We start from the raw sequence: 16734 nt of genomic DNA, 5'->3' as shown, positions 1-16734 counted from the left end.
CCCCTCTGAAGCCCTCAGTTTGTTTCTCAGAGTCCTTCTAACCAACTAAGATAAAGCCAGTTGAAAAAGAGAGCTGCCCTACCATTTAGTTCAGGTCAGGTGTCAAAAACCTCGGAATGTGAAATTTGAGTTTCATTCTGTAGATTTAGGATCCTGATACCCGGGCCGATTGGGATCACCATCCAATCCTCCATTAGCTGCGATTACTTTGGGTTATGGGGTCATGCTGCGCTAGCCCACCATCCTGGGCGGGTGATATGGTTGTAAGGCCTAACAAAGGCAACACAATTTATGTTTACTGCTGAATTGATAGACTTCCAAGATATCTAATGTTTAAGCTCTAGGAAAATATTGCTTACCTGACAGAATTTGGACAATCATTTTGCAAATATGCTCAAGTTCTTGGATTGGCAAGTAGATGGGTTAGTTAGGGTTCTCCAGAGAAATGGAACCAATAAGAGAGCTATCTAGCTAGACAGATGTACATATAAAGAGATTTATTATAAGGAATTAGTTCATGTGATTATGGAGGCAAGCAAGTCCCTAGATCTGGAGTGAGCTGGTCAACTGGAGATCCAGGAGAACTGATGGTATAGTTCCAGTCTGATGCTTGTAGTCTCAAGACTTAGGAGGAGCTGGTGTTTCAGTATAATTCTGAAAGCAGGAAAAAACTAATGTCTCACTTCGAAGGTGATCAGGCGTGAGGAACTGCCGTTACTCAGGGAAGTATCAGTCTTTCTGTTGTATGTGGGCCTTCAACTGGTTTAGTGAGGCCCACCCACATCAGGGAGGATAATCCACCTGAATTAGTCTACCCCTTTAAGTATTAATCTCACCCAAAACACCATGACAGTAACATGCAGCATAATGTTTGACCAGATGTGTTGGGCACCCCGTGGCCCAGTCAAGTTGACATAAAATTAACCATCACAGTAGAGTTAGCAGATCCAGTATTACTGTTCCTCATCAGTATTTATTGCATGGTCTCTGTTTTTCAATTCTTTCTCCCTCCTACCCAGGAATTATTTACTTAACGTCAACTCTTAGCCATTTGGAATCTACTACACTTTTGTTGATGGTCTGTGCTCGAGATGGTGGCGGGCTCACATCTGTCGTCAATGCTGACATCACTATACACATTCTTCAGACAACACTGGCACCGGCTGAATTTGAAAGGCCTAAGTATACTTTCTCAGTTTATGAAGATGTACCTGAAAACAGTCCTGTGGGAACAGTGAAAGCAAAAGAGTCCTTGAGTAAGTACTTACTTCTTATGCCTTGTTAAAATCCATTACTAGAACATTGCCTGTGTTTTCTTCGGCTGTGTAATCTTAAATAAATCTTTTCCTTTCTCCGTGCGAGAAGAATGGGGACCACACAATCTGTGGTTTGCTCTTTGTTCTTTCAACATTATTTCTATCCACCAATTTTTCCTGGTCAAAAAAGTAATAGATACTTTTGAAAGTTTAGAACAATACAGAATGACTATAATATAGAAAGTATACATCTATAACCCATTCCTCAAACAGACATATGTGCATGCATACACACACACACACACACACACACACACACACACACTCTTTTAAATTTTTTGTATGCAAATACATCCTGATGTATTTGTTGTTTTAAAATTACCCTTTACCCTCCACTTTATATATTGAGGACAGTTTTCCAAGTAACCGGACATCATTTTGTCTCATTAAAAAAAAGTTGCATAGTATTTTGACTTAGATATAAACATGTTTTCTTGAAACATTTCTCTTTTTCTATTAAGTTAAATGATTTATAGTCATTTTTTGCTGGTCCAAATAATACTCCAGCAAATATCCATGTATGACTTAGAAAGGTTTCTCGGCAGGGTAGATTCCTAGAAGTGAATTATTTGTCCAAAGATCTTGTTCTGGTCACAGTCCACTTCTTCTCTGTCCTCTTTCCCTTCCCTTAACCTTTGTGGGGAATATTTGCCCATTCACAGGTAGATATCATAGAGAAGTATTAAGCATAACCTTAACTTGGCTTCCCCAAATATGTAAAACAGGCATCTGAATTATTTTCTGAATATCTTTCAGTTTTACTTAATGCAGGATGATTGAAAGGAAGATGGTGAGACCTGTAGCTAGCTCCTTGTCCATTGGACATTACCTTTGCCATCTAATACATCTTACTACTATGGTGCCCACTTTTCAGTAGATTTTGGAGAGCTGAGGAAGATATAAGACATTGCATTGTGTTTTCCATGGATGTAGTATATATCCGTAGAATGCATATGTGTATATATGTGTACATATATATTAATGCTTTAAGTTTTCAGCTTTTCCAGTAGGTGCATTCCAGTTGGTGCATATGGTGATTGCTTTTTGTTTCTCTCTTTTCTACCCCCCCTTTTTTTTTTAGATTCCTCAGAACCAATTTTTTATAGAATCTCCTCTGGTGATTTGGACAGAAAGTTCTCTATTCACCCTTGGCTGGGCGTCATTCGAACCCAGAAGCCTCTGGATCATGAAACACAGCCCGTGGTTGTGCTCACAGTGCAGGCTCAGCTTGGCAGCCTCCCCGCCTACAGCAGTACAGAGGTCAACATAACTGTGATTGATGTCAATGACAACCATCCGGTATTTCCCAAAGCCTCTGATGAGGTTCAGATTCCTCAGACCACATTGCCTGGTACAGCCCTGTACCTCGCCCGTGCACAAGACAAAGACAGTGGGAAGAATGGATTCATCAGATATACGATCGCAAGCCAGAATCCAAGCATCTTTGCTATCGACTCAGGGCTCGGGGCGGTGTTCCTCAATGAGAGTCTGGGAAGTCACGTGCCCCGGAAGTGCACGCTAACTCTCGCGGCCCAGGATCTGGGCGTTCCTTCTCGGGCATCCCTGTTAGTGCTGACAGTTGCCATTGAAGAGCAGGAGCAAAGCCCATCTTTGGCTTTTGAAAACTTGATCTATCAAGTGGAAGTTAGCGAGTGTCTCTCGTTGATGACCCAAATCCTGCAAATACAGGCCTACCCGCTTGGCCCACAGCGCCCAAGCTCGCGGCTCCTGTACTCGCTGGAGCCCAGCACGGACTCCGCTGTGTTTGGCGTCCGCCCTGACACAGGCTGGATTTATTTGCGGCGACAGCTAGACTATGAATCCACACAGACATATAATTTTAGAGCATTTGCCTGGATCCCGGAGGACAGATTGTCGCAAAATGTGAGCACTTCAGTAATTGTTCATGTCCTGGATGAGAATGACAATTCCCCTACCTTCTTGCATGATGTGTTGTTTTTGAAAGTCGAGGAGAGCCCTGTTCCCCAAGGGGTAATAGGCAAAATTACAGCCATTGACAGAGACTCGGGAAAGAATGGACAGCTGTCATATTTCCTTTTGTCTGATGGAAAATTCTTCAAGATGAACCCTAATACAGGTAGCATTTTGTAGCTTCCACTTATTCCTTTAAAATTGAAATGAATAAACCTCAAGTCTTTTAGTGATAACATTACAAACATAAAATTAGTGTCTAGTAGATACCTTATTCAATTAGAGAATTGTGATTTTAAAATGGAGTCAAAATTGAGTAGAATTTTACCTGTAATGACTCATACTTCTCTTGCCTCCCACCCACATATTGCCAATATATGGTTCTTATTCTGAATTAGAGCTACTGTCAGAATTGGATTGAATAGATCCCTGTGCAAAGCCTAATTTTTCCTCCAACCATTCTTTTTCACTTGTGTTTTTTTTTTTAAAAAAAAGGCCAAATAATATCTTATAAAATATAAATGTCATAGATGTACAGCTAGAAAAAAATCCATTAGGTAAGATTGCAAAATCACTCTCTTGATGTATTTCCCCATTTTCATTCTGTTGGGAAACATGGTGAAAAAGGCAAATATTTCCACTGAGTTTTGGTGTTTTTTTTTTTTCAAGTCTTCATTATGAAGTTAAGTATTAAAATGCTATTATATTTTAAAATTTATATTGAAGAAATTTACAAAGATTTTATTTAATTCTGCAACCACCTACAAATGAAATATGCTCATATGGCAACCATAGCATAGTTGAAGACACTGAGACTCAGAGAGCTCAAAGAACATGCCCTAGGTTAGGGAGCTGGAAGGAAGTAAGAGGAAATCACAACTTGCACAACTCCAGAAGGCACCGTTTATGTTGTAGCCTTTGTAACTGGTACCCCCTGCCCTATAGTGGCATAGAATTTGAATTCAGTTCTGAACTTCAAGCCTTTCCTCTCATAAAGGGCCTGTTGTGTGAATGAGGAACAGGTGCCTCTTCCTCCAGCAGATGGAGCTTTGCACCAGGGCACAGGACTTGCCAGGAAGGCTGCAAAGTGGATTTCAGCTCCCGTTCACGCCCAAGCTAGGACGCCCTCTGCAGGACACAAACGGCACAGCACTATAGGATGATCGTTGCTGGTGCCTTCCAGATGCTTGGTGGTTTAGTAGGTCTTCTATTTCACTTGGTACTTAAAAAAAAAATTAAAGTATATAGTTGGTTCCCCCATGGTTTTCTCTCTCCTATAATTAGTCCAGCACCCAGCTTCAGAAGACCGGGTGTCCTTTCCTAGAGTTGTTGTATGGCTTGAAGCCAGTAGCTTAACCTCAGAACTCAGTTTCCTTAGCAGGAATAGAGGAGATAATTCCTGACGTGCTCCGTGTCCTGCTCGGAGGCGGAAAGAGTTAAAGTCTGTGAAGGGGCTTGCAAGACTACCTTCTTGCAAACGATTCCCATTCCCCAGGGCTGGGTACAGTGTGGCCACACAGGGGTAGAGGGCACCGTTCAGAGCGTGGCAGGCGTGCCTGTCTTCCACATCTGCACATCCTGGTGCTCTGAGCCATCTTTGTGGGGACTGGGACTAGCTCCCATGGAGGCCTGCGTTGGCGTCCCCTGTACCCAGTTCCAGGCTGAGCTTCACAGTCTTTTCCCCACTGACTTTCCAACTGCTGCTTGTCAATCAGAGTTGGTTCATCAGATAAAAATCTGCTTGCCATTCAGGATTTGGGGTTTTCAGAGCAGAATTATGGTTTGGAGCTTTAAAAATGCAGTTGTTGGGTATGTGAGTTTTGTTAAAAATCACACTTCTCGTAAACCCTGTATAAATGTAGTTTATATAGTAGATGGATATAGTAAACACTGCATTTCAGCTCAACAATTCCGCAACTTCTTACCCAAACGTGAATTTTCCTTTCTGTTCCTGATTTCACTCTTTGTTTTGTTCCACACACCGTCATTTCATTTGGATGAAGAGGGCAAAACCAGTCTTAGAAATGGTCATGTTAGCTGGAAGTTGCTTCGTATTGACTTTCTCACAAATAGATATTTCCATAAATAGTGAGGCAAGTAATGGCTGGTGGAGCTCTGCACCAGGAGCTGGGCTACCCTGAGAGAGCATGTGGCCTCCAGTGGTCCTTGGCATCAGGTAGAAGCAGCTATGATTTTATGCCAGGGTCTCCCTGGCTTGAACCGTGAGAGAAGTTGCTAGTAAACAGTTCTGAGGAAGAACATGGAAAATAAAGCTTGTAAAGCATTGAGTTATTTGGGAAGTCACTATCCATTGCTAATACATCTGTTTTATGACACAACAATAAAGAACTATTTACATAGAAGATAAACCATTGCCTACAGAATGTATTTGATTTTCAGGAAGGTATTTTGGCATTATTTTAAAGTAACGATAACAACTGTCACATTTGTGATAATTTACAGCTTACAAAATACTTTTAAATTTATGATTGCATTTGTTTCTGGTAGCCCTAGGAGGCAGGCTAGGGAGAGGTCCTTTCATGTCTGAGCTGGGAAAACTGGGACCCAAACCCAGAACTTGTAATGTCAGAGCTGAGGTGCTTTCCGTTATCCTATGTGGCAGTATGAAGAGAGATATGCTGTAATTTTAAATCTTCTAAATTACTACTGAATTCCCACAGAGTATTTTAACATTTATTTTTATGAATTCATTGTTTTAGTTCAGATGGTGGTTGGTAGATAGTTTGAAATACAAAGAAAGACAAATTGAAAGTGGCGTTTTCAGGAGAAACTTCAGAAAATTTCACAGTAGAGCCAGACTACTATCGTACGTCATCTTAGAAATGGTGCATTTACCCTGAGCTTTATATCCTTTCTGGGAATTCACTTGGATGGGGTCATTCTAATACACAGTGACCGCCTGTTGGTTCTCCTTCGTGTTCCTTAGGTGAATTTATCAGTTGGGTGGCGCTGGATCACGAGCTTCAGGGGCACCACCAGGTGACTGTCCTGGTGACTGATCATGGCTCCCCACCACGGAACGCCACCATGGTGGTTTACGTCTCTGTGACTGACATCAATGATAACAGCCCATATTTCCCACAGTGTCTCCCTGGAGAGGAATTACACGTCAAGGTTTGTGGAGTGAAGTAGCCTTGCAAGCATTTTGTGATAGTCTTAGTCGTTTGTTTTGAGCACCATCTTGTGGTAAAAAGTGTGAATTTATCAAATCCGTCTCAAGTTGTGGCAATGCATACGTTTCCAGGAGATTTAGAAATTGTGTACATGTCAAAACAAAACAAAAAATGAAAAACCCAAACTCCACAAATTAAAAAAAAAAATAAAATGGTTTTATGTGCTATTTGGGATCACACCTCTAGTTTTATGGTAATGTAGTTTTGCCTGTTGCATATAAACAAAATGGAGCCCCACTATCAGTAATGCTGAGATAGGGATTGTTTTCCCAGTAATTTGCATGCATCTCTTTGTGCAGAGCTCCTTATGAGCAACTGGTGCACGTCTTGAAGCTGGTGAGTTAAATATAAGGAACAATCTGTATGTAGCTGTCAAGTAGAAAGATGTGCAACCAGAGACGGTAACATTTGATCTTTGGTAGCGCCGGCAGAAATTTCTAACTATGTGTATATGATTTTATCTTTTTCATTTCCATGTTTCGTATGTTTTATACTATACGTAATAAATTAGAATATTTGTTCATGTACCTAATTAATAAATAGATTTGGAGGTATTTATACTTTTTTTAATGAATGGGTTATATGAATAAACAGTTGGGAAGCTGGTGCTCCAAAGCGCCTGAATTGGACGTTCAAATTGTGCTTCGATGTGCGCCTTGAACACCTCAGAAAGGTACTGAGACAGTTAATAACTTCAAACTCATCTTCCAAAGCTGTATTTAAAGAAAATCCTGCCAAAGCAAAGCATTATTATAGTATCATTTCAATTTTAATCATATCATGAAAACATCCTATGGCAGGACTTTACCCTTGGAGTTCAGCTCCACATGTACATTTCAATAGTCCATGAAAATTTCTGTTAACTAATGAGGTATGTTACCTGGATCAGGTGTGTTTCCTGAAATAAAGGTTTGTATTTATTTTTAGCATATTTTGGACCTTTTAAAAAATGAAGAGATGCTAGAATCCTTAAAATATATCCAAAATCTACGTTTATTTACTCAATCGGATTTTTTTTCTCAAAATTAGTTCAAATGCTGCAGAAAATTTGTTCAAATTGAATTTGTTCAAATTTGGAGTATTGTTTCTTTTCATGGATTTGCACTTACATAACTTTTATGTGGTAGACATTTGAGTTATAGGTGGATTTTAACAGTTTAAAAAATGTTTAGTAGCAATGTGTTCTTTCACTTAAAGGTTCATAGTTTTTTCTAAAATTTCACTAACTTTTAAGCCATTTGTTTTAATGACAGGTTCTGGAAGGTCAACCAGTAAATATGTTGGTTACAACTGTGTTTGCAAAGGATTTTGACGAAGGAAACAACGCGGAAGTTGTATATTCAGTATCTTCAGGTAAAAGTCACCCTTCATAAAGGATTAGGAGCTTTTAGATTTTCCTCTTTTGTCTACCAGCTATCTACCTTCTTCTGGGAAAATGGTTAATGTTGAAAATAACACCAGGTACAAACAAAATACATTTGTGATTATCTAGAATCGCCTACATTTAAAAAAATAACTCAAAAGTTTAATGTAAAATCATTGTCATTTTTCTGTGTCCTAAATAGAAACCAACCAACCATCCACCTTAAATGGATAATTTTCAATAATCTGAAATGCAAATCAACTTCTATTGAAAGTAAATTAGTAGTGAAGCAAAATTGGTATTAAGTATAAAGAAATATGATTATGAATGCCAAACATGTATGAATCTCTTGAAGACTAAGAATTCCTAAGGTCAAAGTAAATAATACTTAGAAAATGTCACAGTACATATATATGCGTGTGTGTTGGAACTTCACTGAGAATGGCTCATGTTTATGTATTTCTTTTAGAATGCACAGGTCTCAGATTTGTTCTGGTGATTAGTTTTAGTTGGCACTGCATTTTATACTATTTTTAAAGGTATTTGTTGCTTTGTCATGTTTGTCACAAAATGAGACATAATGGTATTTCTTGCTACTAATGTTATCTCTTTCTCTCAAGAAAGAAAGAAAAAGAAAGAAAATCTTTTTAAAAATCACTAGCATTTTATTTCTTTTTAAAGGTTTATTTATTTGAGAGAGAGAGAGAGTGGGGGAAGGGGGAGGAGGGAGAGGGAGAGAGAGAATCTCAAGGAGACACCCTGTCGAGCACCAAACCCAACAGAGGGCTGGATCTCAGCACCCAGAGATCATGACCTTAGCCGAAACCAAGAGTCCATCACTCAACCGACTGAGCCACCCAGGCACCCCAAAAAAATCACTAGCATTTTAAAAACTAATCAGATTTTCAAAGACCTTGCTCACCATAACAGAGAAAACCATAGGATGTTGGGGCAGATATACTGTGAAGTAATGAAGTTTAAGTTTCGGGTGCCTTCGCTTGAAGGGCTCTCTGGGATGGGGCTAAGGAGCTGTGGACAATTTATATTTGTAATATTGTCCTATTTTTCTTAAACACAATCCCTCACATTATATATTTCAAAACCCCCCAAATCAGGAGCATACTGATAGGAGCATAGGAAGGAAATTTTCAATAAAAGACATTCAACACCTTTATGTAGGAAACTACAAATTATTAAAGAAAGACCTTAAAGAAGAATGAAATGAAAAGGCATATCATATTCATGCTTGGGCAAGTTCAAGGTCCTAAAGGCAACATATTCAGTGATAATGAGCCTGCTGTGCACACACATACACACACAAACACACACAGAAATTACTATATTCAACTATAATCCTGCTATCATACCATTATCTAGAAAGAAATGAAACCAGGCTATATATTATTCACGAGTATGTGGACTGGAAAGATAAACCACCACTTTAGAAAAGAGGCTAGTTACAGGGAAAAAGGAGGGGAACGAGCTTGGGAGGTATACCCAGGTCCTCTGCCGTAGTGATACTTAATGTATTTATTTAAAGCTTTTGAAGAAATTTTGGGAGTTGGCTAATTTGGGAATGTTTACATGGGTGTTCATCATATATTTCCAAATGTTTGAAATATTGATTTTTTTTTTAAAGATTTTATTTATTTATTCAACGGAGATAGAGACAGCCAGTGAGAGAGGGAACACAAGCAGGGGGAGTGGGAGAGGAAGAAGCAGGCTCATAGCGGAGGAGTCTGATGTGGGGCTCGATCCCATAACACCGGGATCATGCCCTGAGACGAAGGCAGACGCTTAACCGCTGTACCACCCAGGCGCCCCTGAAATATTGATTTTTTTTAAATTAGCTTCTAAAATGATATTTGGGTGTAGCAATATAAAAAATACAATGGTGTATATTATGTTATTCATACCTTTGCTTTTACTTCATCCAATTGCTAAATAGAGGCAACTACAAAATATGAGAAAAAATAGCAAGATAAAAATAAATATAATGTAGGGTGCCTGGTTGGCTCGGTCAGTTAAGCTTCAGACTCTTAATTTTGGCTCAGGTTGTGATCTCAGGGTTGCGAGATGGAGCCCCCAGTCAGGCTCCACACTGAGCATGGAGTCCGTTTGGGATTCTTTCTCTCCTTTCTCTGCCCCTCCCCCCCACCACTCATGCTCTGTCTCTTTAAAAAAAAAAAAAAGAGTGAGAGAAAGAAAAGATAATGCAAACAAAAACATGTGTAACATTTGTGAAAATTTCATACGGTATTCATGTAAGAATGAATAAATGGATCAAAGCGTAGAAATCACAATTAATAGATGTTACATAATTTCCTGCTGTACCTTCTAACTTTCTTAAGGGCAAGAGTTCTTTTTTATTTGTCTTTATATCTCCTAGGACTGATAAAATATCTGTTCTGTGATAATGACTCATCAAAATGGAACACAAGAATGAAAGAAAGCCACTAACTCAGGCTTTGTCGAGAGTTTTTTGGTTTGTTTGAAATGTTTAAATTTTACTAAAGAATAGAAATCTGTTATTTAACAAAAAACCTATATAATCAATTTGATTAGAAGTACCAGTATGAACTTATGACATATTTTAGTTTGTGTGTGTGTATTCTCTGTCCACTGAAAAAAGCCTAGAAACGATGACTGGCCTGGAAGCAATACGCACCCCCTCACATTCAGAATATAGCCTCCCAATACCATGTTCTCCAAAGGGAATCAGGAGTCCTTGAAAAAATGGCTGACTCCATGTCTTGGACAGGAAATCTTTACAAGATGAGTCTGTGCCATTTTGTCATACCAGATACAAGGAGGTTACTAAAGATGACTAGGATCATATTAGAAAAGTTCAGGAATCAACTTTAAAAGAATCCCAATGTTCAAAGACGGGACAATTTGAACATAGATAAGAATAATAATGGCAATAGATTGAAACCCTGCTAATGTGTTTAAATTCATGCTTAATGAGTCTTAAAACAGAGGCAAAGCAAACTTCTAATTATCACAGTTGGAGCCCAGGAGGGGGATGTTAGTAACCAATCCATTATTTTGAACATTGTTAAATAAAAGCTTAGCATCAAGTTTTTACCCTGACTTTCCTATAATGACTTGTTACCCTGGGTTACCAATAAGTAGAGATGCATGTTGAAATATATCCAGAAGAAATAACAGGATTTCTGGGATTTTCTTCCAAAGATGATGGTAAAGGGGAATATATGAGTAGGGAAGAAAGATTGGTCATGAGTTGCTAATTATTGAAGCTAGATGACAGGCACAGTCATCATCTCAGTGCAGTCTCAATATAAGGTCAAAGTCATCTTTGTGCGGAGCTCAGTATAGCATTCTGTCTACTTTTACATATGTTTGAAAATTTCCATAATAAAACATTTAAAAATCTGTTATGTTTCTTGTCTATATTTTAATATTATTTTATGTTCATACACTCTCAGAGCTTAAAACAAACAAATCTTCCAAGTTATCACAGATGTATGTACATTCATTAATTCTGTTTTCTGCATTGTCAGTTAACATTGATTTCTTAATTTCTGTGTGTGTGTGTATAGAAGACAGTTCTGATCACTTCAAGATTGATGCCAACAGTGGTGAAATAAGAACAACCACCATGCTTTCATATGACCGTAGACCTTCCTACAGGATGACCGTCATTGCCAGTGACCAGGGAGTGCCTCCTCTTCAAGGCCAGGCAGTCATTAATATCCAGGTAATGTTTTGAAAAAAATGCTCAGCATCACTCGGCATCAGAGAAATACAAATCGAAACCGCAATGAGATACCACTTCCCACCAGTCAGAATGGCTGAAATTAACAAGACGGGAAACAACAAATGTTGGAGAGGATGAGGAGAAAGGGGAACCCTTTTACAATGCTGGTGGGAATGCAAGCTGGTGCAGCCACTCTGGAAAACAGTACGGAGGTTCCTCAAGAAGTTAAAAATAGAGCTACCTTACGACCCAGCAATTGCACTACTAGGTATTTACCCCAAAGATACAGATGTCGTGATCCAAAGGGGCGCCTGTACCCCAGTGTTTATAGTAGCAGTGTCCACAATAGCCTAACTATGGAAAGGGCCCAGATGTCCATCGACAGATGAACAGGTAAAGAAGATGTGGTCCATATATACAATCGAATATTACTCAGCCATCAAAAGGATGAAATATTACCATTTACATCAACTGGAACTGGAGAGTGTTATGCTGAGCAGAATAAGTCAATCAGAGAAAGACAATAATTGTCATATGGTTTCACTCATATGTAGAATATTAGAAACAGTGCAGAGGATCATAGGGGAAGGGAGAGAAAACAGAATGGGAAGAAATCAGAGAGGGAAACAAATCACAAGAGACTCTTAACTATGGGAAACAAACTGAGGGTTATTTGGAGAGGGATGGGTAACTGGGTGATGGGCATTAAGGAGGGCACGTGATGTGAAGAGCACTGAGTGTCTTATGCAACCGATGAATAACTGAGTTCCACATCTGAAACTAATGATATACTACATATTGGCTAATTGAACTAAAAGATATCCAGGTAATGTCCCGTCATCACGATAAAGTGTGAAAAGTTGTTCAGAAGGTTTTTGTTAGATTTTTATACAAATGTGTACAGTGAAGATACCTTAAATACATGAATACTATTTTTAGAGAGCATTGCAGATTTATGTGTATCTTTTTATTATCACTTGAGAAATGATTAGACCCAAGTAACTCTTAATTTTAACTTTGTACAGTTCCTGACAAGATAGTTATCTTTATCACTACATAGGCGTTTATGTTGCTTTGCTTACGAAGAACAAATTGTCTTGTCTTTTACTTGTTCCTAATTGCAAGGACCTGGTAAATTTGCGGGAGAAACTTGTATGTAAACAAGTGGCCAATAATATATCACATAGTTCTATGTAATTGTTTTTAAATTTAGAAAAGTCACTTGAGAACCATATTTTAAGGCTTTTCTTTAATCATAATGAGCAAACAACTTGTGGGAAGTCTTCATTGTAGGAAAAATTCACACTAGCCAGTTAAAAATGAGATCATTGTGCATAACTAGATTTCTTCGTTCCTGAGCATGACAATCACTAATATTAATACAGATATGTACAATAATCAAGAATATATATCCCTAAGAATTCTGTTTCTAAATTATATTCTTTATTGATTGAGAATATGCGGGTTAGTAGAGAATTCTATATCGTAATATTTCCAAGTCTCTGGTTTCAGATAAACAAAGACACATGATACATAAATGTGCACAGATGTTGTCATTATGGATATATTGGTCTCTAGGATTTAGAGTAATTTGGAGAACTATCTATTTCACATTCTCATTGAAGAATCACAAAGCTACAATTCAGTTTAACTATAGAGTGGTCTCACCAAACTTCATTTCACGCATTAGAACAAACAGGGAAATGGAAAATTCTGTACTTTCTTATCTCCTGGATGTTACGAAATTTTCAATCTTCAGAGACGTATTGGAATTATATACTAGAAAAAGACATTTTCTCACCAATTAACATATGTGTATCATACAAATGGAAGGAATTAGCTTCAAAGTAGTATCATCACACCTATTGAGTCAACTGTTAAAAAGGACCCCAAATTAACAGCTCCTTTTCATTCTTTCAGGTGATACCACTATCTAAAGGGAGAGCTATCATTTCTCAGAATATTAGACACTTAGTTTTACCCGAAAACTTGAAGCCCGCAAAAATAATGAGCTTGATAAAGTCACCCGATCACCTTCAACAACATCATAATGGAAAGTTACATTTTAGTATTGCTGAAGACGACAAGGATGGTCACTTCGAAATCGACAGCTCAACAGGGGACTTGTTCCTTTCTAAGGAACTTGATTATGAAATGACATCTCATTACCTTTTCAGGGTGGTTACTAAAGACCACAGCAAAACCCCTCCCCTAAATAGCACAGTCTTCCTTAGTATTGATGTGGAGGATCAGAATGACCATTCCCCATTTTTCCAAGAAGAGTTCGTTGTGATAAGTGTCGAAGAGAATGTCCCTATAGGGACTCTGGTGCATATCTTCAATGCCAAAGATGGGGATGGCAGTTTTTTGAACAGTAGAATTCAATACTTCATTGAATCCCACCACCCTGGAATGAGTCCATTTCTCATCCACCCCTCATTTGGCACATTAGTCACTGCATCCCCCCTTGACAGAGAGAGGGTTCCAGCTGTCATCCTGACAATAACTGCATCGGATCAGGCTGCGAATGTGACAGACCGGCGATTGAGATCACTGATGGCAAAGGTTGTGATTTTGGATGTAAATGACCACAGCCCCACTTTTATGTCTTTCCCCATTGCCCACATCAAAGAGGATGCCACGGTGGGCTCCTTGGTGCACCACGTAAGTGCTCAAGATCCAGATGAAGGAAGGAATGGACGAGTGACATACAGCATCATCTCAGGAAATGAAAACATGGCCTTTATGCTAGACAAGTCATCAGGTACTGTCTGTCATCAGTTAAAGTCTCTGATCACTTGCTCACATTTGTCTTTTCATTTTCGCCCCTAAAATGACAGTTCTCAAGATGAATAAGCTTTAAAGAAATGTGACTTGATTTACTGTGTAACTTACATCTATGAAAGGCCCAGAGGTTGTACTCAGACAGCCACCTGTGATTGGCCTGTTGGTTAGCATCGACAATGCTTTGTTGCTAGCTCACATTTCACAAGATGAATATGCAGTAGCGAACTTCCTTCCTGCTTTGCACTGTGGATCCTCACAGGGTAGGAGATGGTACCAAAGTGCATCAAGACGGAGTATACTAATCATCAGCATTATTCGAAGACTTTAGAAGGGAAACTTATCTTTAAGATCGTACAAATATTCATTTGGAAATAGCTGGAAATACTGTATTTTTAAATGGTTCGATTGATTTGGGGCATTAAGACCTTTACTTCTCACATCAGCTGTAACATTTTATTTTTTGCAGAAGCATTTATTCACTGTCCACTCTGCAGAAATGTCACTCACTGTCACTTCGCTTGTCTTGCTGTCACCATGTTGCCAGATAACATCTCCTAAAAGTTTTGATGCAGTTTGATGGAAGGCTACATGCATAAAGTGTCATTCTTGTGAAATTGGAAATGAACACCCCTCAACATGATTTTCAGGAGATATTGAAGAGATGGACTACCATCTCATTCTCTAAAAAATAAAGTCATTTTGCATGAGTCTTAGAAAAAACATCTCAGATGTATACCAGTTGGCCCAACTGTTCGTTAAGAACATTCTTTGGAATGGGACTGAATGTGTAGGATTTGGAATCATGATTATAGGCCGGCTATATACTGTTGGAAAATTTCATCAAAATATTTATTAAATCCTGTACATATGGTTCCATTCTGAGTCATGCATGACCACCACCAAAAAGCCCAACTGACAGAGAGATAGTCCAGACCCAGCTGCTGATTTCTGTGAGAGCTGGGGTCTCCAAGGACCTGTTTCAACGATACTTAAAATGTTTTCCAACATGGCTAAGGAAGGTCTATTTCAGATTGTTAAAGAGGATGGATAAAATTAGAATCGCGCCTCAGTAATATAGGTGTCATGACTCTTAAACAATTTTACTGGCTGTTTCAGTTGAGGTATTTTTCAAAGACATAAATGATCATAGCTGAATGCATTCAGAGGAGAAGGGCTATTTTCCTTCACAAAGCTCACATTTATTATGAAGAAGACACAGTTTTGCAATGGCTTTGGCTCTGAAATACAGAGGGATAAGTAATGATTGAAAAACTACCTTATAAAATCTGAATCAATAAGCTTCTTTGATTATTTGAAAGTAAGTTCTCATAGGATGAGCATGTGTTAGAGAAGCAAACAGCAATCCTCAAAGAAAAAATGTGACGATTGGCATCATGTGACAGCTCTATGTGTGCAAGACTTTATTTTATCACACTTTGTTTAGATGAGTTACGTGCTTAAATGGCAGTCTGATGGAGACTATTTGTTCTATTTGTGAAGTTTATTTCCTGAGTTATAGAGCTTTTCTATTTTTTGTTCGGAAATAAAGATCGTTAACTGAGATATATAAAGAGACTATAACTCTTTATCTTAAGGAATGTAGCCAAACTCACCTTTTTGTAAATGACATGAAATGTCATTTGACATGGAGGTGTTTACTGTTATAACCTAGATTTTTTGTTTGTTTTTGTTTTGTTTTTTAAGTAGGCTCCATGCCCAGCGTGGAGCTTGAGCTCATGGCCCTGAGATCAAGAGTTGCATGCTCTACCGACTGAGCCAGGCAGGTGCCCCTAACCTAGATTTTGTTTTTAAATGAAGGTAGAAAAATAATTTGGTGTAATCATCTCCGTAGGTAATGGGATATAATAGATTATTTCTGAATTCTCATTCATCTTTATAATTTAAACCAGAATGAATCTTTTAACTAAAAAGTTATGATAATACATAAACTTCACATTGATTTAATGATTTATTCTTTAACAAAGAAAGCTTCTAGATCTTTAGCAAGTTCAGTACGCTAGACAAAGGTAGAGTAACCACAACTTCTCTAGAAAATGTTTATTCTCTATTGCTCTTCTCCTCTTTCAAATCAGGCTTACTCACAACCACCTGTCCTTTGGACTATGAAATAAAAGCTCAGCACATACTGACCCTTCTGGCCCTGGATGACGGCATACCAGCACTTTCTTCATCCCAGACTTTGACGATTACTGTTCTCGACGTTAATGATGAGGCACCTGTGTTTCAGCAGAAGCTGTATGAAGCTTCAGTTAAAGAAAACCAAAATCCGGGGCACTTTGTCACAAGGGTTGAAGCTATGGACAAAGATTCAGGTAATTTCAAAATATGGAAACTTGGTAATTAATGCTAAAAACAAAAATTCGCATACATGAAGCCAATTATGGCCCAAGAAAATGAAGA

The 16734-nt window shown here is 38.5% G+C and overlaps 1 protein-coding gene across 1 annotated transcript in view; it reads left to right on the top strand.

The window, feature by feature from the left end:
• Positions 1–16734, top strand: part of DCHS2 (dachsous cadherin-related 2) — a gene marked incomplete at its 5' end in the record, with an annotated part of 237182 nt that overhangs the window by 150026 nt on the left and 70422 nt on the right. The window contains 7 exons of the mRNA XM_026499070.3: positions 1020–1256; positions 2398–3414; positions 6196–6383; positions 7696–7795; positions 11369–11526; positions 13447–14290; positions 16407–16646. Coding sequence (XP_026354855.3) covers positions 1020–1256; positions 2398–3414; positions 6196–6383; positions 7696–7795; positions 11369–11526; positions 13447–14290; positions 16407–16646 — 2784 coding nt within the window. The remainder of the gene's footprint in view (positions 1–1019; positions 1257–2397; positions 3415–6195; positions 6384–7695; positions 7796–11368; positions 11527–13446; positions 14291–16406; positions 16647–16734) is intronic.

Source organism: Ursus arctos, unplaced genomic scaffold, assembly GCF_023065955.2.
Source record: "Ursus arctos isolate Adak ecotype North America unplaced genomic scaffold, UrsArc2.0 scaffold_11, whole genome shotgun sequence".
Taxonomy (NCBI): Eukaryota; Metazoa; Chordata; class Mammalia; order Carnivora; family Ursidae; genus Ursus; species Ursus arctos.
Note: the sequence above shows the minus strand (reverse complement) of the source record. Positions and strands in the feature narration are given on the sequence as shown.